Raw genomic sequence first — 24,742 nt, forward strand, 5'->3', positions numbered from 1 at the left:
AGGGACCGGGTCGGGCCAGTCTGCCCAGCAGCGCACCCTGGTCATCTGTGCTTTCAAAGCTTGGGGCCCTGCCCCACTCAGAGCCCTTCCATCTCAGCTGACCGCAGCTCCCTCCTTCCAGCTGCTCAGGCCGCGAGCCTTGGCGTCATCCCCGCCTCCTCTCCCTCTCTCACACCCTGCGTCCAACCCGGCAGGATTTCCTGTTGGCTCTGCCTTCAAAATACATCAGAAGTCCAAATATTTCTCACCACTTCCACTGCCACCACGCTGGCCAGGCCACGGTCATCTCTCCCCTGGACCGCCACCAGAGCCTCCTGACCCTCCTCCCTGCCTCCACGTGGGCCTCACCCCCCCTCCCCCCTCAGCCCCTGTGCTCCTTCAGGAATATGTCATTCTTCTGCTCAGAGCCGCCGCAATGCCTTCCCACTTCGTTCTAAATAGAAGCCCGTGGTTTCCCCTCGGCCCCTTGCAGCCTGGCCTCATCTCCTGTACCTCCCTTCCCCACTCAGTCTGCTCCAGCCACTCGGGCCCCCTTGCCGTTCCTCGAGTATGCTAGGCATGCTCCCACCCCAGGACCTTTGCACGGCCCCTCCAACCTCTGCTTGGAAGGTTCTGCAGATGTCTGCCCGGCTGACCCTAACGTCCTTCACGTTGGCTCCAACGTGTCTCAGTGGACCCACCCTGGCCGGCCGATTTAAAGTTGTAATCTACACCTTCCCCTCGCCAGAGTCCCGGCCCTCCTCATCCCCTTTCCTTCTCCACTTCCTTTTTCTCCTTCTCCACTTCCTTCTCCTTGACCTCGGACAAGGCCCCTCTCTGCTGTGGGCCTCGGTTTCCTTCTCCGCAGGCTAATTCTCCAGTTCTGGGACTGGGCAAGAAGCACTGACAGTCCCATTTGCCCGGCCTCAGCTCTGAGCTCCCCACGGTGGCAGGTGGGAGGGGCTCGGTGGGCTTCCCCAGGAGTCTTTGCAAACCGCCTCCTGCCTTCCTCGAGGGGAGTCGCTCGGCAGACCCGGATTCCCAAGAAGCTGCAGAAATAGCTGGGTGGGGTCTCGGGGCAGAGGCGCCAGGATCCCAGGCTCGGCCACGGCCCTGGGGCAGGAGGCCTCCCAGGCCCTCTCCTCCCTCTCAGGGAGGCTCTGAGGACTCCATGCACACGCTAACCCAAAGAGCCTCTCCTGTCACGGCCACCCACGGATTGGCCCCCCAGCAAGGCTGAGTCCCTCCCTGTGGCCTCTGAGTGGGGTGTGGGGTGGGGGGACTGAACAGAGACCTGAGCCTCTTCTGCAGCCACGTGAAGGACCGCCCCTGCTGGTGGGCGGAGCCTAAGGCCAAGCCCAGAAGCCACAGGAGCCCTCCGGAAAGCTCTTACCCGGCTTCGGATGTGGACCCACCTTCTGTTCTGTAGGACCCGCTGCAACCAGATGGCGAGCCCTCACCCGAGCCCCTGGCTGTCCCCTCTGCCCTCAGTGAGTGCAGGCCCGAGGCTGTTCCACACCCTGCTCTCGGGCTCCCCTCTGGCTCTTCTCACACGCCACTGTGCGCAGGAGCCCAGGGGGACCCTGCACGCATCGTGCTTGGCACCCGGCAGCGTCCTGGGGCCTGGGTAGCCGTGGGGCAGGCCCCCCACCCCTGCTCCATCTGCCAACCGGGCGCTCAGAAGACGTGGCGCCTCCCGCCCTCCACCCTCCCGGGACAGGCAGGGAAGCTGTGCCCGCCTCCCCAATTGTCCAGGGCACCCACCCAGAACCCCTCAGCCAGCGTTCGTGGCTTTCTGCCTTCCTGTACCCCTTTCTCATCCTCCCCAAGTGGTACCTTCTACCTGAGCCCGGAGGATGGCCCGCTGCCTGACCACAATCCCTTCACCGGCCCTGTCCCCTCTGGCCTTTGGCTCACTCTGTGCACACGGCCTCCTACCATGTGTGGGCGCAGAGGATCCGAACCGGCGACCTAACTAGTGGGCCTGACAGCCGCTTCACAAGACGCGTAGCGGGTGCTCTGATACAGGCTGGTCTGCCCCCTGACTTCCGGCCCTCCTGGGAGGGGGCCCCACCCCTGCCCTGGCTCGCGCTCCTGCCTGGACTGCTCCTCACTCTCCCCCTTAGGGAGTCCAGTCTCCCCCAGAAGCCTCGGTCTCCCCCCACCCCCGCTCCTCTGTCTCCCAAAACCGGGGTGCTGACGGCCAGACCCACGCTCCCATTCCCTCCAGACGGGGAACGTTATGGGCGGGGCCTGGGTCTCTCCTGCGACGGGGGCGTGGCCTCCTTCCCCTCTGCCTGCTCTGCAGCCCTGCTCTGCAGCCCGGCCCAGCCGCGTGCTCCGCGTCGGCCTGCGGACTCCCCCCCTGCCCTGTCATTCTGCCCTTCCGTCCCTCCGCTTCAGCTCCTTCCCGCCCTGGCAACCGAGCTCCCCTCCTCCCGTCCCTTCCGGTCCACACTCACGTCCACGATGAGGAAGTCCAGCCAGCACCAGGCGTTGGTGAAGTACTTCTTGAAGCCGTAGGCCACCCACTTGAGCAGCATCTCCAGCACGAAGACGTAGGTGAACATCTTGTCAGCATACTCCAGCAGAACCTTGATGGTCTTCCGCTCCTCTAGGTAGATGTCCTCGAAGGCCTGCAGACCGGGCCAAGGGCGGCACCCGTGACGTCCAGACCACGGCCGATCCCGCCCCGCGCGAGACTCCCTCCGCTCATCACGGCCCGAGGGGGCGGGAGCAGAGGGGAGGCACATAGTGGAGGGGCCCTTCCGGGGTGATCACGCTGGACTGGATCCGCGCGCGCTCCCGGGCGCGCGCGCTCCGCCGGTGGCTCGTGGGTCTCGTGGGGCACGTGGACAGCAAGGCGCAACGTGCGGTGAGAAGGCTTCTCCCTTCCCACCGAGGAGCGAGGCTCAGTTCTGAGCCAGCGCACCCTTGAGACCTTCCTCGGACGTGCTGATCCCCCGTGTTAACAAGGAGCGTGAGTGGGCGCGGGCTCGGCCCACGGCCCTTCGGCCGAGAGCACCGTAAACCCTCTCTTTGTTGTTTTCATTCCACTGCGCCGTTCCTCTCTTTACGAGGTTACCCACTTTTCACGGGAAATGAAATTGGTTTCCAGTGGTAACGATCATTAGGGCTCTCTCTCCAATGCGTTTATGTAGAGACACAAAAGCCAGTGAGAGCTGATCCAAAGGAAAATTTCCGGTAAGCGCCGGTGAAGGCGGTTTGTCAAGAAGATGGTTGGAGGATGCGCGACTCGTTATCCTGGGGATCGGGAAGCTCCCGCTTCCTAACACTCTAGAGTGTTCCTAACACTCCAGAACGTGTCTTTGTCCACCGCCTCGTTCCCGCCTCAGCCCCGCTTCCTGAGCCAACAGAGGAACCCTTGCCCCGTCCCAGTTGCCCTCTTGCACCTCCTGTCCCCATCTGTCCCCGCTTGGTGTGCTCGGGGGATCCCAGTCTAGGCAACTGAACACGTCACTGGGGGCCCCGGGGAGCCACCTCCGCCTGTTGCTCTGGGCCTCCCTGCCTGCCCGCGGGGCCCAAGTGAGTCACTGGGGCCCCCGGTGGCCAGCGCTGTCAGCTCTGGTGTGCCCTGCCCAGGCATCTATATGGCTAGCCCAATCAGCGTAGACAGGACACAGGATAACTCAGGTCCCAAAATGGACTCTGGGAGTTGTTCAAGATGAAAAGTAGGTGCGTGTGTGTTTTTTCCTGATTACAAAAATGTGTGCTTCTTACAAAAAAATTAAATAACCTAGAAATCCTAAAGAAGAACAGGAGGCCCTTCTGATTTCATGACATTACAGTAACCACTGCTAACATTTAGGTGAACATTCTTTTCAACACTCGCTATTTGTGTGCGTATGACAGCACCCAATTTCCTAAGATATGCTCTGCTTTTAAGCTTCTTTTTCCACTAAACAATCTCTTGTGAGTGTTTACCTACTCTGTAATGTGACCTGCAGTATCTACCTAGCATTCTTTTAGAAGGCCGCATCCTGTTTCATTATTTGCACATAACTCTTGTTTACTGAGCTCACATGCCTATGGACGAACATTTCAGCTGTTTCCAATCTATCACTAGTAGAAACAACATGGCAGCGAACAACGTGAATGATTATCTGTTGAGGATCCATGTCCAGAATTGGGGTGCCGGGTCCAAGGTGTACTTTTGGTACAGATGGGGAACAGGATCTCCAGCAGGGGAAGCCAATAGACATTCCCTGCACAGTTCAGGAAGCTGGCTCTTTCTTCCCCACGCCACTGCCAGTGCTGGGGTTTCTCGTCACTTTTCCTAGCCTAAGGCATGGAAACTGCAATTGGTTACATTTTCATGTATTTTATTACTGGCCATGCTGACATCATTTCCTTGGATACGGGCAGTAGTCTTTGTGCGACCTGCCTGTTCATCTCTAATTTTTTTTTTTTACTTGAGTGTCTGGTTTATTCAGAGACATTATTCTTTGTTATATACAACTTGTCCTAGTTGTGTGCCTTTAAATCTTGTTTAGTTTATCCATTGACTGGTGAATAAAGAAGGTGTGGTAGATCTATACAATGGAATAGCACTCAGCCATAAAAAAGAATGAAATCCTGCCGTTTGCAATGACATGAATGGAACTAGAGAGTATTTTGCTAAGTGAAGTAAGTCAGTAAGAGAAAGACAGATATATGATTTCACTCCTATGTGGAATTTAAGAAACAAAACAGATGAACGAACATAGGGGAAGGGGGGGGGAAAGGCAAACCAGGAAACAGATTTTTAATGACAGGGAACGAACTGAGGGTTGCTGGAGGGGAGGTGGGGGGGGAGATGGGAGAAATAGGTGATGGGGATTAAGGAGGGCACTTGTGATGAGCATGTATATATGGGATGAATCACTAATATTACACTGAAACTAATATTACACTGTATGTTAACTCACTGAAATTTAAATAAAAACTTGAAAAAGCAAAAAAAATTCCACCTATAAAAAAAGATCTTGTTTATTTTTGTTTACCGTACTGAAGTTCCATACTTCATTTTCATTTATTATTATATCTAATGTAATCATATCATTCATTATGATTTTCACCTACTAAAACCTTCAGTATCACGTTAAGAAAGCCCTTACCTAGTCTAAGGCTAAGACAAAAGATGACTCTTCTTTTCTTTTTTCTTTTTAACTTTCTAGTTTCATTATTTTATATTACAACTTTAAAAATCCAATATATTTTGGTGAAGAGCAAATATCCATTTTAATATTTTTTTCAGAGTGGCTTGTCAGTGCTATAACGCTTTATTAAAGAATACACTTCCAATCTACAGATTAGAAGTCAACTTTATCACATAAACTACATTTCTGTCTTTGCTTAAATTTACTGAACCTCTCTGTGTGCTGTCTTGAATTACTATCATATGAATTTTCCTGGCCATTTTTAGTAATCTTCAAGATAAAATTTAGCAATCTTTCGTCCAATTCCCTGAAAAATGTTGCAAACTTATCGTTATTGCACTTAATGCATTAACTGCATTAGGATGTAACATGGAATCTTCCTACCCAAGAGCAGAGTATATTTATAGTATATTTATTGGTCTGTCTTTTTCTGCACTGCTTAGCTAAGTTTTAGAGTTTTCTTCATGTACCTCTTATACATCTCGTGCAATATTTATTCCCACTTATTTTGTGTTTACAATGTCTGGCAAATAAGGACTATTCCAGAAATATTACTTATGACTAAATGGTTTCTGTTAGAATAAAACAGCAGCAACAATTCTTTGTGTATTTATTTTATAACTGGCCATGTAATAGGTTTTAAAATTTTTCTAGCAATCATTATCTACAAGTAATGCTTCAGTTATATTTATTTCTATTATTTTAACTTATTTTATACTTGACTACCTTAACTCCAATTCTTCTATTTTCTTTCCCTTTCCCTTCCACCCTTTCTTTCCTTCTCTCTTTCTTTCTTTCTTTCTTTCTTTCTTTCTTTCTTTCATTTTGAGAGAGAGTGCAAGCAGGTGAGGGGCAGAGAAAAACAGGAGAAGGAGAGAATCCCAAGCAGGCTCCACGCTGTCAGCACAGAGCCTGATGTGGGGCTTAAACTCATGAACAGTGAAATCATGACCTGAGCTGAAGCTGAGTGCTTAATGGACTGAGCCACCCAGGTGCCCCCAATTCTCCTATTTTCTAATTTTTATCTTTTATGTTTACTTTTATTGATTAATTGGGCAGCTAGTGCTTCAAGATTATTACTAAATAATGGAACAACCGCTAAAAACTAGTTAAATCATCTTCTTAGTCCTGACTTTAATAAAAATGTTTCAAGTGCTGTACTACTAATGATGATAATAGAAGCTAACTTGAGAATGAGTTTTTCTCTAAACTAAGGAAATATAATTTATTTCTATTCTTACTAGAGTTTTAAAAGTCAGGCATTCATTGAGGTAACTAAGGTTTTCATCTCTGTCCTATTCATATAAATAGATTTCCTAGTATGGCATTATTCTGCCATTTTAGAATATACTTGGCTATGATGTACTTACTTAAAAAAATATATTGTTGGATCTTATTTGCAAGTATTTCAGGATTTTCGCATCACTATAAATATGGTGTATGAAAACTGGTTTTTAAAAATCAACATTATTTAACTTACATAAAAAGCATGTATAGACTTTCTTCATAGACTAGAACATTTTTATATTTTATTTTATATTTTATTTTATTTTATTTTATTATTTTATTTTATATTTTAGAGAGAAAGGGAGCACACAAGCAGGAGACAGGGGCAGAGGGAGAGAGAATCTTAAGCAGGCTCTATGCTCAGTGTGGAGCCCAACACAGGGCTCAATCCCATGACGCTGGGATCATGAGTTGAGCTGAAACCAAGATTGTGCACTTAACAGACTGAGCCACCCAGGTGCCCCACACTAGAATATTTTAAATAGGATAGGAATTATTTTCTTCCTTGAGAATGCAGAAGAATTAATGCTTGGAGATGTGAGGGATCAGATTAGCTAGTGGTTTATCTGTTTTATTATTTTAATTTTTCAAGGAATCAGCTTTGGAATTTCATATCAGTTTTATTATTTATTTTCTGATTAATTTGTTTTTAAAATTTTATTAATTATTTCCTCATTTTCCTTAAGATAATTTTGTTGTTATATTTGTAAGTTCTTGAGTTAAATAATTAATCAATTTACATTCTTTCTATTTAATAATAAAAGTGTTTAAGTCTATGAATTTTCCTCTTATTACAGCTTTGGCTGCATCCCATAAGCAGTACTCTCAGTATTATTATTTTCTAGTTTTTTATTCCCCCAGCCAGCTTTTTTTTTTTTTTTCTCTCCTTCTAATTTTTTTTCTTATTTTTCTAGATCTCAAGCGGACAGAATTGGTTGAATCATAATCTCTGATTTACAACACACTGTCATCTTTGGTCCATGAGTAGCCTCTATATTTTACTTATTTACTTACTTACTAATATAATGAACACTGATGAACCTACCACCAAACTATTTTCTGTTTGACCCAAACTTTAAGAATGACTTTTACACTTTTAAGGATTATTGTTGTTATTGTTTTTTTTATTTCTATTTTTGCCATATCTAGCACTTTCATTATCTGTAAAATAGACTTAATACTAGTACTTATCTCTTAGGGTTATTGTGAGAATCAAATGAATGAATCTTTGTAAAATGCTTACAACAGGGTCTGGTACATAGTGGGTGCTATTTAAATGTTATTATTTCTATTATTAGGTTAGATAAAATTAATTAACTATATATACATATATTTTAGATCTCTCGTTGTTTTGTTCTTTCTATGTGATTTGTCAAGAACTAATAGTGTGGTGAAATCTCCCTGTACTGTTACACTGTTGCCACTTTTTTCTTGTCTTTTTATTCTAATGGTTTTTGTTTGATATAAGTGCTGTGCAATCCCAAGCAAAAATATATTTATAATAGTTTTTTTTTTAATTATAGCTTGGATCTGCTTGGTTTTATCTCAAGCTTCTTATGTTGAGTTAAACCTTGTTTAATGTTAACAAACAAAAACACTTTAGTTTTGTAGTCATTGTATTTACCTTTGCCTGATATATCTTATTATTTTACATTTAATATTTCTGAGTGACACCATTTTGGTTTGTCATTTAAAAACACATAGTGGAAGGGTTTTTTTGTTTTTGTTTTGTTTTGTTTTTAAATGTTTTTATTTATTTTTGAGACAGAGCATGAGCAGGGAAGGGGCAGAGAGAGAGGGAGACACAGAATCAGAAGCAGGCTCCAGGCTGTGAGCTGTCAGCACAGAGCCCGACGCGGGACATGAACTCAAGGACTGTGAGATCATGACCTGAGCTGGAGTCGGATGCTTAACCTACCGAGCCACCCAGGTGCCCCTGTTTTTGTCTTAAATCCATTCAGGGGCACCTGGAAGGCTCAGTCAGTTAAGCATCTGACTCTTGATTTTGGCTCAGGTCGTGAATTCATTATTCGTGAGATCAAGCCCCGGGTAGGGCTCTGCGATGACAGCATGGAGCCTGCTTGGGATTCTCTCTCTGCCCCTCCCCTGCTTGTGCTCTCTCTCTCTCTCTCTCAAAATAGATAAATAAGTATTAAAAGAAATCCATTCAGAGTCCTTTCCTTTTAAAAGATGAAGTTTATCCAGTTACTGTTATTATTAAAGCACACATTTGATTTCGCCTCTGCCATATTATTTTCTGTTTCCTGGTTTCATGTTTCCTTGTTCCTTCTTTTTTCTCCTATCTTTTGCTGTAAGAGCTCTGTTTTCTTTAAAAGAAAATTCCCTCCAACAGTTTGGAAGGGATATATAGTTTGCTTTCTGTTAAACGAGTTTATAACTTTAAATAACACGCTCAGACTTCTTTGTCTCAATATATCATCGACGTGGTTTTTTTTTAAACTGTGCTTGGCTGTCTACCCTGATTAGATTCACCATTTGCTTGCCAAAACTCCTCCTCACTTATGCCAGGCTGAGTTTTTCCTCCACAGCCCAGACTACATGGCTCTGGCTGCCCTTGTTTGTGGCTGTTTAAAAACAAAACTCGTTACCATATTGTCAAATCATCCTTCTCTGAAGCCTACGGAGATTTGGCTCTAGCTGCCGATGGTAAAACAGCATGCAGCCTGCAAGTCAGGGCTCCAGGCCCACTCTGGGACAGGGGAGGGCAGTACAGAATAGGGTGGGCCCAGAGATTTAGGAGTGACAGCCGCGGTGCCTCCCCATGGCCTGCCCCCGCAGGAGGCAGCACAGAGTGGAGGCACACAGCCTTGGGTCAAAGTGCCCCTCTCTCTCGCTCTATAGTTCAAAGCATTCCCCGTTTGCTACTCATCCGTGGGGTTCTCACCTCCCCAGCAATATCAAGCGCTTCCTCCCTTGGGCCAGGAAAGTTACTATCTCTTCTGCCTGCCTGACCACCTGTCTCCCTGCTCACCAGCATCTTCTAGAACTCTCTCCAGGGCTGTCCCATCTCCTCCTAGACGGACTGAGAGGTCAGAATCGGGTGCTTGGTCAAACCTCCTTGTCCTCCATGGTCCAGCTGCACTTGCTGTCTCCAGGGAATCTTCCTGATCGCTCCAGTCCCCCTGACCTCCCAGCCATTTACTCCATTCTTGTTCCGTTGTCTCTCTGGAGCTGATCTCTACCCCAAACCCACTGAATCTGGTTTCCCCAACTAGACTCTGAGCCACTGAGGCTGGGGTTGGGGTCTCCTCCTCTTGCTGCCCCCCATGGCTCATAGGCCTAGATACCAGGAGAGCTTAGAAAAGGCCTCTTGAACGAACAGAAGGTCAAGACACAGGACTCTGGGATCTGCCTGCCTGGGTTCAAATACCACGTCTGCTGCTGAGTGAGGTGGGACCTTAGGCAAGTTATTTAACGTTTTTACAAAGGGTTATCGTCAGGATCCAAGGTGGTACCGTGTAGACTGCAGAGCACCGCCTCTCGCCCTAGAACACGTGGAATAAGTGAAACCACCGGTGTCACATCAGCCAGCATTGTTACCTGCACTGAAACGGCCTGATGGGGCTGTTTGCAGCTGGGTGTGTCACCGGAGCTTGGGGGGGTAGGAGGCTGGTGACCTGCGACCTATGCCAGCTGGGTGCTGTGAACTGGGGGTAAATCACCCCCCTTTTGTGGAACACGGGGGTCTGGAAAGATGACCTCTGTGAGCCCTTCCTGCTCTGACCTCCGTACGTGCCCTGGTGTTGGGAGTTTGTGGGCTGACTCCCGCTCCGGGGCGGGGTGGGGCAGGGGAAGCACATCTTCAGCAGAGGCTCTGCCCCAGTTTCCGGTCTCCTCCCCAGCCTCTCCAGCGGGAGACTTCCCTTCCCCACCCTCCTCCCCTCCTCCATCCCTCTCTGCCCAACCCTGCATCCCCAGGAGGGTACCAGTGCTCCGCTGCTGAGCAGGATCATGAAGATGATGAATGTCTCGAACCAGCTGTGCTCCACGATGCGATAGCAGGTCTTGCGCAGCCGCCACCAGACCTTCCCCGGGGCCTGCGTGGTGTCCACGGCGCAGCAAGGACAGCGCCGGACGCAGCCTGCGGGGGTGGGGAGGGGGAGGGGTCAGGCCCAGGCCGGGGCCTGCCAACGCCCACGCCTGATGGCGGAAGGTCGGATGGTGGAAGGAGTGACTGAGAGAAAGAGGGTATGCTGTGGAGTAATGAACGGGGTGGGCGGGGGTGGTGGACGGCAGGAAGCACCGTGGTGCTGTCCTCGGGGCCCACGCTCAGCAGGAACTCGAGGGAAAGGCCGCGTGGACCGGGCACCCAGCGAGTGGCTACAGGGCCTGGCAGGTCTGGGGTGGGGGGAAGGCTGGGGCTGGGATGGGCTTCTGCTTCTCCTCTGCTCATCTGGGAAACTCTCCCCCTGGGGAAATATTCCCGAACCCCTGGGGTGCTCTGGGGTGCTCTGTCCCTGGGCCTTGTCCATGTTTGCAGTTTTTGAACCTTGGGAAGGGCAGACCGCTCACTGAAAGCCCCAGACGACAGGCCACGCGGAGGGCGGGCTCTCATTTTAGCCCCAGCTGCCTTGCGGATACACCACCCATCCGTAGAGTTACAGACGCCAGCGACCAGCACGGCCACAGGTCACACCCACAGGTATTTACAGAAGGCCCACTGCGTGCCGGGCACCGTGCCCACCTGGGGGCACAGGTGAAGACGATGGCGTTCCTGCCGTGCTACCAACACAGTGTCACTACGACTACCAACGCAACGTCGCTGGTCCTCGGTGCCGCTGACCCACACTGCCCAGCCCAGCACTCCGCGGGCAGACTTGCCGTGATTCAAGTCCTGGGCACGAGGAGGGGCCCTGGGGTCACGAGGAATGGGGTAGAGAGGGCAAGCATCAGGGACAGGGTGTGGAGCCACATGGCCCCTGGCCCCAAATTGCTACTGGTCGTCCAGTAGCCCTCTGGGCGGGGCAGAGGCCGGGGCGAAGGGCCACGCCGGGCAGTACCTTCGGTGAAGCAGTCCTCTGGGTCCTTGACGTCCTCACCCAGGTCAGGGATCTGCTCCAGGAGGTCAGCAGTGTTGGTCATGTCTGCTGTGCTCCCTTCCGAGTAACTGTCCTCCTGAGTCTGTGGGCAGGGGTGTGGGGTGGGGTGGGTTGAGGGCCATGAGGAAGCCTTCAGCCTGGAGCCCAGAGTCTGGGGCAGCCGGGGGCTCCCTAAGGGAAGGTGCCCAGACTACTTTCCATTACACACCCTGGAAATCTGAGCCCAGGGTGGGGACCTGCCCCGGGCTGAACTGAGGCCCCTCGGGGGTCCTGAGTCTGTGCTGGAGTCTAGTGTGGGGTGCAGCGGGGTGTGTGGGGAGGGAAGGCACTGGGGACGGGAAATGCATCCAGCTGGGAACAAACGGACACGGGCAGCAACACCGACACGTCCGGCCAAGGATGCACGGTAGCGGCTTGGCACACAGAGCCAACAGACGTGCCACAAGGGGAACAGAGTCAGGACCAGGAGCACAGGCACATACAGGTGTGGGGTCAGACACGCAAAGAACAGGCCAGCAACCCAGCCCGCACTTCTCACCCAGTTCACAGGGAGAGTCTGGAGTAAAAGCAAGAAAAGATTGGAAACGTCCCTGCCCCGCTAGGCGGGGTTCTGCTGCCCTGACCTTGCATAACCTGATTATAGCCGGGCATGTGCACGCAGCCTGCCCTTGTGAGTGTCTGTGTTAGTCTCGTGTGGGTTCCAGCGTGCAGGGGCGCAGTAGTGGAGCCTGCTGGTGCCCTGCCCGGTTCCCTCTTAGCCACGGCACCGTGAGCGCCGGCTGCTTAGCTGGCTCCTTCTCCAGAGCATGGTCTTCAGCCGGGGGCGGCCGTCCCTGGTAATGGCGTGGGGGCTACAGCCCAAGCCAAGGGCGGCTGACAGTGTTGCACCCATATGGGAACACAGAAGGCCAGCCCCTTGCCTTGGGGTGGGACAAGGCCATGTGCAGCTCAAGCTCCAGGGCTCCCAGCGGACCAGGCTGAGGCCTGAATCCAGCACTGGCCTTTCGCAGCTTCTTCCGTGGCCTCACCCTGCTTCTTCCACTTCTTTCCCTATCGGCTTCTCTGAGGGCGCTCCCTCGGTAAATCATTTGCACAGGAAGCCTGTCTCAGACTCTGCTTCTAGGAGCCTGCTCTACAGACAGCCATGGCACGGCCGAGGCAGGGGCTTCTGAGAAGGAAGGGAAGCCTTCAATGGCTTCGGATCCCATCTACGCCGCCAGCTACGTGGGCAAGCCCGCATCTCCAGCTCCGCCTGGAGATGAGCTGGTTTGAGTTCCCGGGCCTGCCTCTGCTCCTGAAGCTGCCTTCTCTTCCCTTCCTCCCATGACTCACTCCTCTGGTTTCTCAAAGTCCTCTTAAGTTTTGGTGTTTGTGATGGGGAAGGGCTGGACGCTGGTGGGAAAGTCGAGAGGGCCCGGGTGTAGGGAGGAGCCGTGGCCCTTTTGGGGTCCCTGTGCCTTGGAGGGCTTCCTCCTTCTGCCCCCAGCTTCACTATGCAGCGGAGCTGGGAAAGGCATGAGCCCAAGGAGGTCTCTGTGCTACTTTTTCAGACACCGGAGCTGCGTAAAGTCCGCGGGGCATCCGGTGGGAGCCAAGCCTTCAGGACCCCGCCGCAGGTGAGATGAGGGGTCCTTCTCCCAGGAAAACCCAGCCCACTTCTCTCTCCCTTTGATGGGTCCCACCACGAACTGATTTGAGGAAAGGAAGACGTTTCAACATTCCAGTACGAGAGCCCCCCCCGCCCCCTTCTCTGCGACTTTTGTGCCCCTCCTGTTTCCAGGTGCCTTTCTGTGTCAGACCCTCCAGGGGAGAAGTGCGACCCGCACCGTCAGGGTGAAGACTGTAGCGGGCGCTCGTGCTCCAAAGATGACCATGATCGCGAGGCCTCCCACGAGCCCATCCCGTGACAGGGACCCGGCAAAATGGGCAGTGCTCTGCTGGGGCAAGTCACGACTGCCGGCCAGGGCCAGGCTGCAGGGCAAGAGCCACGGAGCACTGTCTCTGAACGCTTGACCTCCCCCTTCCGTGGTGAGTGGGGGTGGGTGCGCAGGGTCGGGGGCGTAGTGGGCAGAGCCATGGTCCCTTAGCTCAGGGGTTGCCGGCTCCAATGCTTACAGGGGCCAGGCAGGTGCTGGAATGAAGTCAGGCAAGTGGGGCCTGTGGCAAACCAGAGGGCTCCTGCCAGTGTCAAGGAGGGTGGGCAATGTGCCAAGAACTTGTTCTCAGGGCCCCCTGAAGTTCCCTGGGATGGGGTAATTCATAGGACAAACGTTTGGCAGAGAGGAGCAAAGCACAGGAACCGAGTGAGGAGGGGTGAACACAGGGAGGTGTAGGGTTAGTCCTGCATCAGGGGTCTCGGCTGGCTGCTTCCAGAATTTCCCGGAAGCCCTGTGCCCCAAGCCATCCCTCCCTTGTCCTGCCCACGTTCCCCTCCGCCGACGGGTTTCCCACACTGCCTGTGACAGCGACTACAGTTCCCACCAGCAAATGCAAGCGTGCGCCAGGGCCTCTCACGGCCTGGCTCCAGTCCAAGCGGCAGCACCCGGCCGGCTTCAGGGACAAAGGTGTGCGTTACCTCACTGCACCCTGGGGCCGGGGGCTCCACTCTCCGCTGCTGCCGCCAGTCTGCCTGAGCCACACTGGCCTCGGCCTCGGAGGAGGGGGTCTCTGACACCTGGCTCCAGGCCCTGGGCTTTGGGAGGGCCTCTGGGCTGCCGGAAACAGGCTGGGATTCCTGCTGAAGAGACCCCCAGCCCGTGAGCCACCCAGCCAGAGTGTTTTCCAGGGCCCTGCCTACGGGACTGGAACACTGCCTCCTGCCCTCTTCATGGGGCCTCCTCTCACTGAAGATCAAGGGCCTCCAGGGCCGGAAGCGGGCCGCTGGGAGGCTCCTGGCCAGCCTGGCATAAATCTCCCCCTCCTCCCATTCCCTGGAAGGGTGCAGCTGGGCTGTGATGCCCAGCTCCAAAATGCTGGCAACTCCACTTAGGAAGGATACGCTGACTTCTCCCATGAGTTCCCACAGCACTCCTTCCACACACACACACACACACACACACACACACACACACCAGGGAGCCAGAGTCAACAGGCTCAAGAGAAGGAAAGGAAAAGGAAAAGGAGCATCCTGGAGATAACTGGAGGCCGTGGTCCTGGCAACACCCACACTGCCCTCTCCCAACTCATACTGTCACTGTCCCGCAGCCTGGTCTGACTCAAGGGGCGGAAGCTGGCCTCCGGGACCGCTGGGAGGCAGAAAGCTGTGGAAGCTAGCCCGAAGCCTCAGATTCACTTCTACACACAGGGAACCGTTGTTCCTCACCGCAAAGCCGCTCAGGGCAGGCCTAAATGAAGCAGCCAGGACGGGCCCAACCGGACAGAGAACCACTCACTGTCTGACCTGAAGACCTAAGGAGAAGCCATCTGAGCCTGGCTCAGGCCACGGGAAAACTGAGGGGGCGGGGGGCACCGTCTCTTTTGTCCAGACTCTGGTCCTAAGTGTTAAAAATAACAGGTTGGGAGATAAGATAGTGCTGTCTCTGACACCTGCCATCTCAGGGAGGCTTATTTTTAAATCTCAGCGTTAGCCCTGGGCCTGGGAGGAGGGGAAAGGGCGGTGGCGAGGTCAGGAGACTGCACTCCTTCCCCACTAGGACATTCCGGTTGGGGGTCCAGGATGTCTGGCTCTGTCGCAGGTGCACGAGGAACTCCTAGCAAGCCTCTCTCTTGCCGTACCTTGGTTCCCCTTTCCGTGCGATCAGCTCTCACGGCTAGCATCAGATGAATGATGGACAGTAGCCCGTCCCCAGGTCCCCTCCGGGCTGGCTTGGGAAGAGAGGGTTGACAGCTGGCCTCAGCACCCCTGTGTGAGGCTGCCCTTTGGGAGTGGCCTGTCGTCTACCCCCATCCCATTCCTGCTGGGGCAGCTGCTCGGAGCGAGGCTGGGAGCCCTGGACAGCAGAGCCCTGGGCCCTGTATGCGCAGGTGCTGCACAGGTGGGCGGGGGGCACTCACCTGCTTACTGGACTCTTCCTCTGTGTCCAGGCTGTTTCCTTCCTCCTCCTCTTGCTCCTCTGTGTCTGACTCAGCCACGGCAATGGGCACACACACAGGCTCTGTATCCCCCGGGGTGCCCTGGCCTGGCCGCCTGTCTTCCTCAAACCGTGTCTCCTTGCGGGCCGGAGGCGCCCTCTCTGGCTCTGGGGGCGGTGGGGGTGGGGAGCTGGAGGTGGCCACGCAGCGGGGCGGCTGGCCGTGGGCGGCAAGGGCCGCGGGCTTCTGAGGCCGCCGCTGTAGGAGCCCACAGCAGAAGTCCCAGGTGGTCCGCTTGAGGAAGCGCAGGCCGCGCTGGATGCGTGCCAGGGCCAGCTGGAGGTTGTTCATCTCCCCGTCGTCGTCGGGGGCCGTGAGGTTGTCTGCACTGAAGGAGCTGAGCAGCAAAGCCAGGAAGAGGTTCAGGACCTGTGGAGGCAACAGCCCCGGCTCATCGAGGCGGGCACCACACCAGAGGCATCGGGCCTCGGGTCCGTTATGGGGAAACTGAGGCCGAAAGACCTTCAGGACTGCCGCAGCAAGCAGCTCTGGGCGCGAGCCCTGGGCCCTCATCCTAACGCTCCAGTTGTCTCGAACACAGTGAGTTTGGCTATAAATGAAAGACCAGTCCCCATCCCTGTTCCCAAAGGCTCGGATACAGTCTGAGTTGAAGGCATTCAGGCCCAGGGTCAATGGGAGAACCATGGCTTCATCCAGACGGGGCCTGCAACGGGGCCTTGCTACCTTGGGAGTAATGGAGGACTGTGGGGTTAGGAGGGGCACAGCGTTGCTCCCTGGGAAGCGGGATCCAGTCTGGGATCACCAGGGACAAGACAGAATCCCACCCGGAAGCAGTCTGCAATTCCCGGAGACTTTCCTGGGAAGGGACCTCTACATCTGTTGGCGAAGAAGGGGCTGGTGATGGGCCCCTGAACCGGCTCGACACCTGAAAATCTGGGGCTTCTGCTTAAGGACCTGTGTCCTTAAGAGACTCCTTAAGTGAGGTGTGCAAAACCCGTCTCTCTTTGCATGGTCTGGACTATTGCTCGCTGTTAAACCATCCTGCAAGTGCCAAGCTTTAGCTTTTGTTAAAAAAAAAAAAAGAGAGCACTTTTGCTGCGTGACAAGAGGGTGACAAGAGGGTGGGTCCATTTCCCAGCCTCGTGGAGGGTAAGTGAAAATGGTGGTGGGCTTGTTCCCACACGTGTCGTCAGGCTGACAGGCCAGAGACACAACCTCCCCACCTGGGGGGGGGGGGGCGGGGCTTGGTGCTTTTCCCTCCCAGCTGCCCCCAGAAGGGAGTTCCCTCAACGGGGGCCCCCACGGCAGGGAGCTGTGTGACGATGTGTGTGCAGTTCTCACTAGTAACCCACTCTGGGCCCCTCTCTGGCTTCTCACAAGCCCCTAAGACATGCCTCGTGCCAGCCAGAGAGCTAGGGATGAGAATTCTGAAGAAAGCAGCAGTCAAGTTGGAGCGCCGGGAGTCAGAAACACGCCTTTAAGGAGTGCACATTCACAAGGACAGTATGGGAAGGTTGAGAAGCAGGATCTGGCATTCTACATGGGGAGATGATCACTTTTGACACCAGGCAGCCCTTTTCATGTCACCCCTGGGGGGGTGGGGCACGTGATGTGATTCAGGGCTGCTGTCTACACTGACCTCTGGCCTGGCCCCTGGCCTCGGCCACACTGGCCTAGGCCTGGCCTGCTTCTGCTCCCAGTTGCCCAGCCCGGACCCTCTGCCCTCGCCCGTGCCTCGCCTCCAGGTATCTGGGGTCTAGGCTGGGGGGCAGCGAGGCGGGGGCGGGGGGGGGTGCCTGGGCAGCCCTGCCCACCCTTACCAGGCACCAGGTCCTCCCTTGTGGCCTGCTTCTGAGGCTTGGTTTCTTCCAGTGCTTTCCCCGTCAATCACGCTGCCGCTCCCCAGCCCCTGCCTGATCATGACTTCCCATTTCAATGGCAATCTCGCTTCCACCCACGCCCGGCAGCGGCCCAATTCCTGAGGCGACCAGGGTGGGGGCTGTGTGGGCTGCGTTAGCTTCCCTCCTCCAGCGGCCTCTAATCTTCTTATCCCCAGGCAGATCTGCTAGGAAATCGCAGGGCTGTATGTGTGAGGGCAGCGGGCCTGGCCCCGGGGCTGAGAGCCTGGCATACCCACGTCCTCCTTGGAATACACAGTCTGGTGGCCCCGGGGCTGGGCCAGGGCTCAGTGAGGCTCCATCCTGAGGGGCGGCCAGCAGAAAGAAAGGAGGGGGGTGCACTGTGTACCGATGCCCTGCCCCCTCTCTGGGCTCCACCTGTGGGGCTGGGGGAAGCCTGATCCCAATCTGAGCCGGGCCCACCCTTGCATGGTTAGGGCACGCTGGAGGAGAAAGCAGGCAGGCTTGGGGAAGGGCTCTGGAGCCTACAGCCCACGGTACTTGAGCCAACCACAAGCCCTATACTGTGAGTCTACACGGCCCACACCACAGGAGTCAGACCGTGTGGGTGTGATGTCTGAGCACGTACGGACCACCTGTGTGCTCAGGCAGGTAGCTTCATGTCTGCAGTGGACAGTGACTTCTTCCTGAACCGCTCACTTGCCTCTTCCAAGAGCTCATTCTCTGGCATTTGGAATTTTGATCTCCCTCAACTCCAGAATCCCCCACATTTAAAGATACAAGGCAAGAAGCACATGTTCTAGGACAGACAGGTGGACATGGGAACAAAGGCCTGGGTCCCTCATGACAGGGTAGCAGGGACTGCCAGCATAGCTACCCAGGATGACATACGAGCTCCCATGGGCCCTGCCTTACCTGGGCCACCACCTGCTACACCTGTGCTTTACTCCCTCTGCTCCTTCCCACTCTAGCATCACCTGTCAGGTCTGCTCCAAATCCTCCTCTAGGAAGCCTTCCTTGATTTCCCCTGCTGGAGGGGGTCAGTGCCCATGGGCTCTTCCTTAATGCCTCTGATCCTTCTAACCAGATCAACAGTTATTTCCGGCCTGTTTGAACTCTCCACTTCCCCACTCTCCCGTTGGTGAGCAATGTCAGGGCCACATTCACCTCTGCATGCCCAACGGCATCTGCCACAATATTTTGTATGCAGCAGGGGCTCAGTAAATGGCTGTTAAGCTGAACTGAAAAACGATGTGATATATCATTGGTCGTAAATAACTAATATAATAGTGGGTAGATGAATCAATAAATAAGTTAAGGGATATAAAACGAGTATATAATAAACAAACAGGTAAATAGGTGGGTGATTGAAGGAAAAAGCAAGTGAAAAGTGATGTGAATGGATGGATGGATCAGTGAGTGAGTAAGGAGAGAGCTGGACGGATAATGGGTGGATGGATAGGACTGGTGAATGAGTGAATGGATGAGTGCGTTGCCAGATGGATGTGGGGTGGATTAATGAGTGGAGGGACAGATAAGAGAGTAAGAATGTGAGTGATGGATGGATGGACAGATGGATGGATGAATAGGTAGGGGTGTGCGTGTGTGTTTATGAACGAATAGGGGTTGATGGATGGGTTTGGATGGGCAGAGAAGCGGAGGGGTAAAAGAAGGAGGAAGTGGGGATGGCCGGAGGAGTGAATGAATAGATAGGACTGGTAACTGGGTAGACAGATTGACAGAGAGGTGGACAAATGGACTGGTGAGTTGGCGGGTGGGTGATTGGTAAGTAGACTGGTGGCTGGGTCGGGAGGCGTATGGACGGGCAGAGGGATGGAAGAATGAGCGCATAAGTGAATCGATGGACTGGTGACCAGCACGTAGGTGGATGAGTAAATGGGTACAGAGGTGGTGGATGAGGAGACAGACGAAAGGACAGGTAACGATGGACGGGTAAAGGGATGATGCGAGACTGATGGGTAGATGGACGGTTTGATGGAAGGCCGAGTGAACGAGTGGATGGATGGAAGGAAGGCTAAGTGAATGGACAGATGGGTGACCGGGCGGGTGAGTGTGTGTGTGGTGTACGTGTGGCCAACTTACCACGAGGTTGCCAATGACCATAACAAGCAAGAAGACCAGCAGGCACAGTGACTGGCCGGACACCTCCATGCAGTCCCACATGGTCTCGATCCACTCCCCACAGAGGATGCGGAAGATGATGAGAAAGGCGTGGAAGAAGTCCATCATGTGCCAGCGAGGCAGCAGGCCCGAGTCGCTGATGCGGTGCCTCAGCTCCGAGTAGTTCTTGCCAAAGAGCTGCATGCCCACCACGGCGAAGATGAACACGATGATGGCCAGCACCAGCGTCAGGTTCCCCAGCGCCCCCACTGAGTTCCCGATGATCTTGATGAGGGTGTTCAGCGTGGGCCACGACTTGGCCAGCTTGAAGACACGCAGCTGGGGAGGGAGGCGTCATTGTCCCGCTGCCCACGGACACCCTTGCCCCACTAGCTCCCGCCTGAAAACCCAGGGAGCTTGTGGGCACGTTTCCCCAAGAGCGGACACTGCTGTTCCTCTCTACAGCCTGAGGGCAACTTCACTGGGCGCTGCTCTGGGAGTCAGGTCACCGTGTCCAGATCACCACCCCCCCCCCCCATCAGCCCTGCTCTTCGTCCCTACACCAGCTTCCGACTCAGGCTCACTTCCAGGAACTTCCCAGTAGATTCCTCCAGCATGGAATGTCCTTCCTCTTCCAGACTCATCCTCATCAGGTCAAGCCATCTCTGATTTGCCCAACTGCCTCCAACCTTCTCTCCTCTCAGTTATCACGGAGAAAGGGGGCAGGCGCTTAGCGCTTACTGGATACCTGCTGTGCCAGGCCCGTGCTTAGGATGGCTCACCTCACTCAGAGCTCCCAAAAACCACACGAGGCCGGCACTTACCTCCTTTGACAGATGAAGAAGCCAACCCTGAAAGGTGTGGCAACTTGTCTGCGCCCATTGGATCATGGCAGTGGAGTCGGGGTTAGAACTCATAGCTTCCACTTTCTCGACTGCCCCTACCATCCTGCCTTCCAAGCCCCCAGTGAACCCAACATTGCCCAGACCTCTTCTAGGAAGCCTTCCCTGATCTCCTCCAGCCCCCTGCGTGGACGTCTCAGGCATTCTGCACTCAGAGTGGTCCACAGACCAGCAGTGTGGCATCACCCTAGACCTACTAAATGAGTGTCTGTGGTTTCACAAGATCCCCAGATGATTTGTATGTGCATTAGAGGTTCCCACATGCTGACCCTGAAACCAGGAGGGCAGAGCCCCAGGGGAGCTGTCGGCAGACCCGGCTCCCACCTGTTCCTTGCCACGTGGCTCTGGGAAATTCGTTTCACTTAAGCCTTGCTCTCCTCATCTGTGAAATGGGTATGCAGTAATACTAGCTCCTGTCCTGGGATTCTATGAGGACTAAAGGAGGCACGGTGAGCCACAAAGAGCTTTGCAAGTCGTCGGGACGGCCACCCCAATAGTCCCCCCAGAGGAACCTCTCCAATCTTGCCCCTCTCTGTGCCCCCCACATCACCAGCGCTGGGGTACCCAGCAAATAGCTGTTGGGTGAAGGCACGATGGGTCCGAGCAGGGGAAACTGAGCGGTGACCTCGGGGGGTGGGGTGGCCTCAGTGCCCCGGGGCCCTCACCCCACCCCCCTGCAGCGGGCCCAGCCGGGTACCAGGCGGAAGGAACGCAGCACTGACAGGTTGCCCATGCGGGACAGGCCCAGCTCCATGAGGCTCAGGATGACAATGATGCTGTCGAAGATGTTCCAACCCTGCTGGAAGTAGTAGTAGGGGTCCAGAGCGATGATCTTGAAGGTCATCTCTGCCGTGAAGATCCCCGTGAAGACCTGGGGAGGCACACAGATCGGGGTGCCCAGTGTTTGGGCTGGAAAGACCCTCTGGCCAGGAGGGGCGCCCTGCTTTCTGACTCTTGCAACCCCGGGGGCAACCCCCCCCCCCCCCCCCCCGGGCTGCCAGCTCTGGCTGCACCCCGGCTCCCAGTGGGTGCTTGCTCGGCCACGGCCCAGCCCCTCGGGGATACCTGCGGCCCTAGCTCACTCTTCAGCTCACCGCCCGCGACCCGCTGGCCTGGCCCTCAGAAAGAGCCGGGCCCGCCTCAGGCTCTAGGCAGACTCACGGCTCTAGGAGGCACCTGGGGGCAGGGGAGGCCGAGGTGGGGGTGACACCACCCAGCCTGACACCTTCCAGCCCGTGTCACCGCCGGATGTGCTCTCCCTCCGCGAGGGCCAAGTACACGCATTCCCGCCAACACTCAGGGCTCTCATGTCTCAGGGCCTTTGCCCCTGCTGTTCCTGCTCTGCCTTGTCCACGCACTGAACTCTCGTCACTGCAGTAACAGCCAGCGCCCCCCTTCTTGAGGCCTTGACAATGTGCCAGCCCCGGGCTGGAACGCTCCTTTTAACCCAACCAACAACTCGACGAGGAAAGTATCATTATCCCCATTTTACAGGCGAGGAAACGGAAACACAGAGAGGTTAAGTAATGTGCTCGGGGACACGTAGCTAGCACCTTCGAGAAGCAGGAAATGAACGCAGTGTTGTGCTTCAAGATGTAGAGGAACCGCCTCTGCCTCCTGAAGAAAAAATCTCCAGGAGGCAGAGGCTGGGTTTCCCTTGGTTCGTTGACACAGTTCGGGGCCACCCAGCCTGGGCCAGCAGAGCCCCGCGGTCCAGGAGCCCACCGCGTGGTGGGCCAGGCAGCCGTGATCATAACCAACTGCTCTGCAGTGTGCCAGCTGCCTCGACGGGGACGTGGCTCCTGGAGGTGGGGATGGCCTGTGCAGGCACGGCCGGCGGGAAGTTGGGGCCTTCTTGGAGCTGAGGGGGTTATTGTGAGGGCAGTGAGGAGGCACTGGGGCGTTCTGTGGGCGAGGGGCCAGACCACCCCTGGGGACAGTACCAGGGCTTCAGCAGCTGTGAGGGAGGTGGAGGCCAGGGATGGGAGCCTGAGGTAGCCTGCCGGGGTCAGTAAACAGGAGGGGATCACCTAGCCCTCGGCACCCCGAGGGGGCTCTGAGCCTAAAGGAGAGACGGAGGGGTACCTGCATCAGCCCCTCCCCCTGCTGTCTGGATAAGGGGTGGGCTGGGGGCAGGGATTGCTACTGGCCAGGGTGTGGGGGGGGGCAGCGGTGGGGTGGGTGGAGCGGGGACCAGATGGCAGGTGGGCGGGCCCCGTGACCTCAGCGGTCCCAGAGGGAACTGTTCCCCCACCAGCTGTGGTCTTGGGGAAGGGAGGGCCCCCCAAATCTCTCAGCCTCAGCTCCAATGCCTGGGCTGCCCTCACAGGTGCGGAGACATCCTTGGGTTCTTCTGCCCCTGTCCTCCGCACCCAAGCCGGTCTCCGGGTTCTGTAACGCAGAACCTTTCCATCCCCCTGACTCCATTCTCCTCCTGCTCTTCCAGCCACGCTGGTCTCCTCCCTGCTGTTCCCTCCTCAGGGCCTCTGTATGTGCCGCTCCCTTTCCCTGGGCCATCCCCTCCTCCCCCAATCACCAGGCTCGGTCCCTTCAGGCTTGGGCTTAAAAGCCACCTGATGGATGAGGCTTCCTGATGCTTAAAATCATGACCCCCTCCCACCAAACTCCTCATCCCTCTTCCCTGCTCCATTTTTCTTTCCCTCACTTACCACCATCCGACATACTGTGTATGTGGCTGCGGATTTGGCTAGACTGGAATCTCCACAGCAGGGACCGTTTCTGTCTTACCGCAACAAGAGCAGTGCCCAGCCAGCGGGCAGTCCACCACCATTTGTCGAATAAACATACAAATGGTTGGGCTTCTGACCTTCAGCTCCTACAGTGCCCGGTATCTTGCCAGCCACACTCCCTGCACTGGGTCTCCCTGGGAACCCCTAAGGGTGGGGCCTGGGAAGCCCCTTCCTCTGACCCCGGCTGGCCCTCTGGTCTCCCCCATCACCTGCCTGAGCACGCCAGGGTAGGTGGGTTCTTAAGGCCTGTTCGACAGACCCACGGATGCTAACACTCATTTCTGGGAAGGGAGTTCAGGAAAGATCCCTGCCTCACTTTGCCCGGGTGCAAGGCTATTCTGGCCGCAAGAGAGCAGATATTAGCTGGCATTGGAAGTCAGAAGAAAAAGACAGCAGAGGCTCTTGGGGAATGCCTCTTGGGGGAGTGATCACTGGAAGCTCTTTAGACCCGCAGCATCTTGAAGAGCCCCGATCTGCTCGAACAGAACCTGCATTTTGACTAGATCGCCAGGTGATTCGAGCACTGGTTCTCAAACTTGAGGCACTTGGGGAGCTTTAAAAATACTGATGCTTGGGTCCCACTCCCAGAAATTCTAGTTAAATTGGACTGGAGTGCGGCCCAGGTATTGAGTTGTCTTTTGTTTGTTTGTTTTTGTTTTTAACTTCCTAGGTGACGCTAACATCCGGCTAAGCTTGTGAACCATTGCTTTACAAATGCATACATTTTGGTGCCTGAGTCTTCCTTCCAAAGGACCAGCTCGGGTTTTCTAAGGCCTTGTGATCAAAGCTTGATGGTTTAAGACACGCAGAGAATGGCAGCCAGACCCAGGTTTCTAAGCTGGATCCGCCACTTTATGGTCTTGGGCCAGTTTCCTCATTTCCCTGAGCCTTGAGTGTCCTCATATGTAAAATGGGGATAATAACCCCATAGGAGATCTCTAAGGGTTAGAGCTAATGGATGCAAGGCAGAGGCTCCTATGAGAGGGCCATTATTGTTATCAGCAGCAGCTTTTACTATGATGGATGCAAGTGGGCAAGAGTGCCAGGCCCAGGTAGGGTCTGCCTTCAAATCTGCCTGTTTTTTTTTATTTTTTTTTATTTTTAAATTTTTTTTTCAACATTTTTAATTTATTTTTGGGACAGAGAGAGACAGAGCATGAACGGGGGAGGGGCAGAGAGAGAGGGAGACACAGAATCAGAAACAGGCTCCAGGCTCCGAGCCATCAGCCCAGAGCCTGACGCGGAGCTCGAACTCCCGGACCGCGAGATCGTGACCTGGCTGAAGTCGGACGCTTAACCGACTGCGCCACCCAGGCGCCCCTATTCTGCCTGTTTTATAGCCTCACTGGGATCTGGTCGGCAGAGGCTGTGTGGGTGGGGACGTGCTTTCCTTGACTCCTGGCAGGGGGGCCACTGCGCAGTGCTGATGGAACCATAAACTTGCTTTTAAAATTTAATTATTTGTAAACATCCTTCAATACCAATTAAACATGATCTATAGCATCTTCCTTCCTCCCTTCCCTTTTCCTTCCTCCTTCCCTCCCTCCCTTTCTTCCTCCCTTCCTGAACAGT

General features: G+C 54.5%; 1 protein-coding gene across 9 annotated transcripts in view; it reads right to left on the reverse strand.

Annotated features, from left to right (window-relative positions):
* Nucleotides 1–24,742, reverse strand: part of SCN5A (sodium voltage-gated channel alpha subunit 5) — a 92,741-nt gene that overhangs the window by 12,976 nt on the left and 55,023 nt on the right. For 4 of the 9 annotated variants that reach the window (XM_040479825.1, XM_040479821.1, XM_040479816.1 and 1 more), the window contains 7 exons: nt 21,118–21,291; nt 19,501–19,857; nt 15,500–15,946; nt 14,061–14,222; nt 11,447–11,567; nt 10,373–10,527; nt 2,442–2,615 (listed from right to left, as the gene is read on the reverse strand). In XM_040479825.1, the coding sequence (XP_040335759.1) occupies nt 2,442–2,615; nt 10,373–10,527; nt 11,447–11,567; nt 14,061–14,222; nt 15,500–15,946; nt 19,501–19,857; nt 21,118–21,291 (1,590 nt within the window). The remainder of the gene's footprint in view (nt 1–2,441; nt 2,616–10,372; nt 10,528–11,446; nt 11,568–14,060; nt 14,223–15,499; nt 15,947–19,500; nt 19,858–21,117; nt 21,292–24,742) is intronic. The other 5 variants (XM_040479818.1, XM_040479822.1, XM_040479820.1 and 2 more) reach the window with 2 other exon arrangements.

This window comes from Herpailurus yagouaroundi, unplaced genomic scaffold (genome assembly GCF_014898765.1).
Source record: "Herpailurus yagouaroundi ecotype Mexico unplaced genomic scaffold, PumYag 159, whole genome shotgun sequence".
Lineage (NCBI taxonomy): Eukaryota > Metazoa > Chordata > Mammalia > Carnivora > Felidae > Herpailurus > Herpailurus yagouaroundi.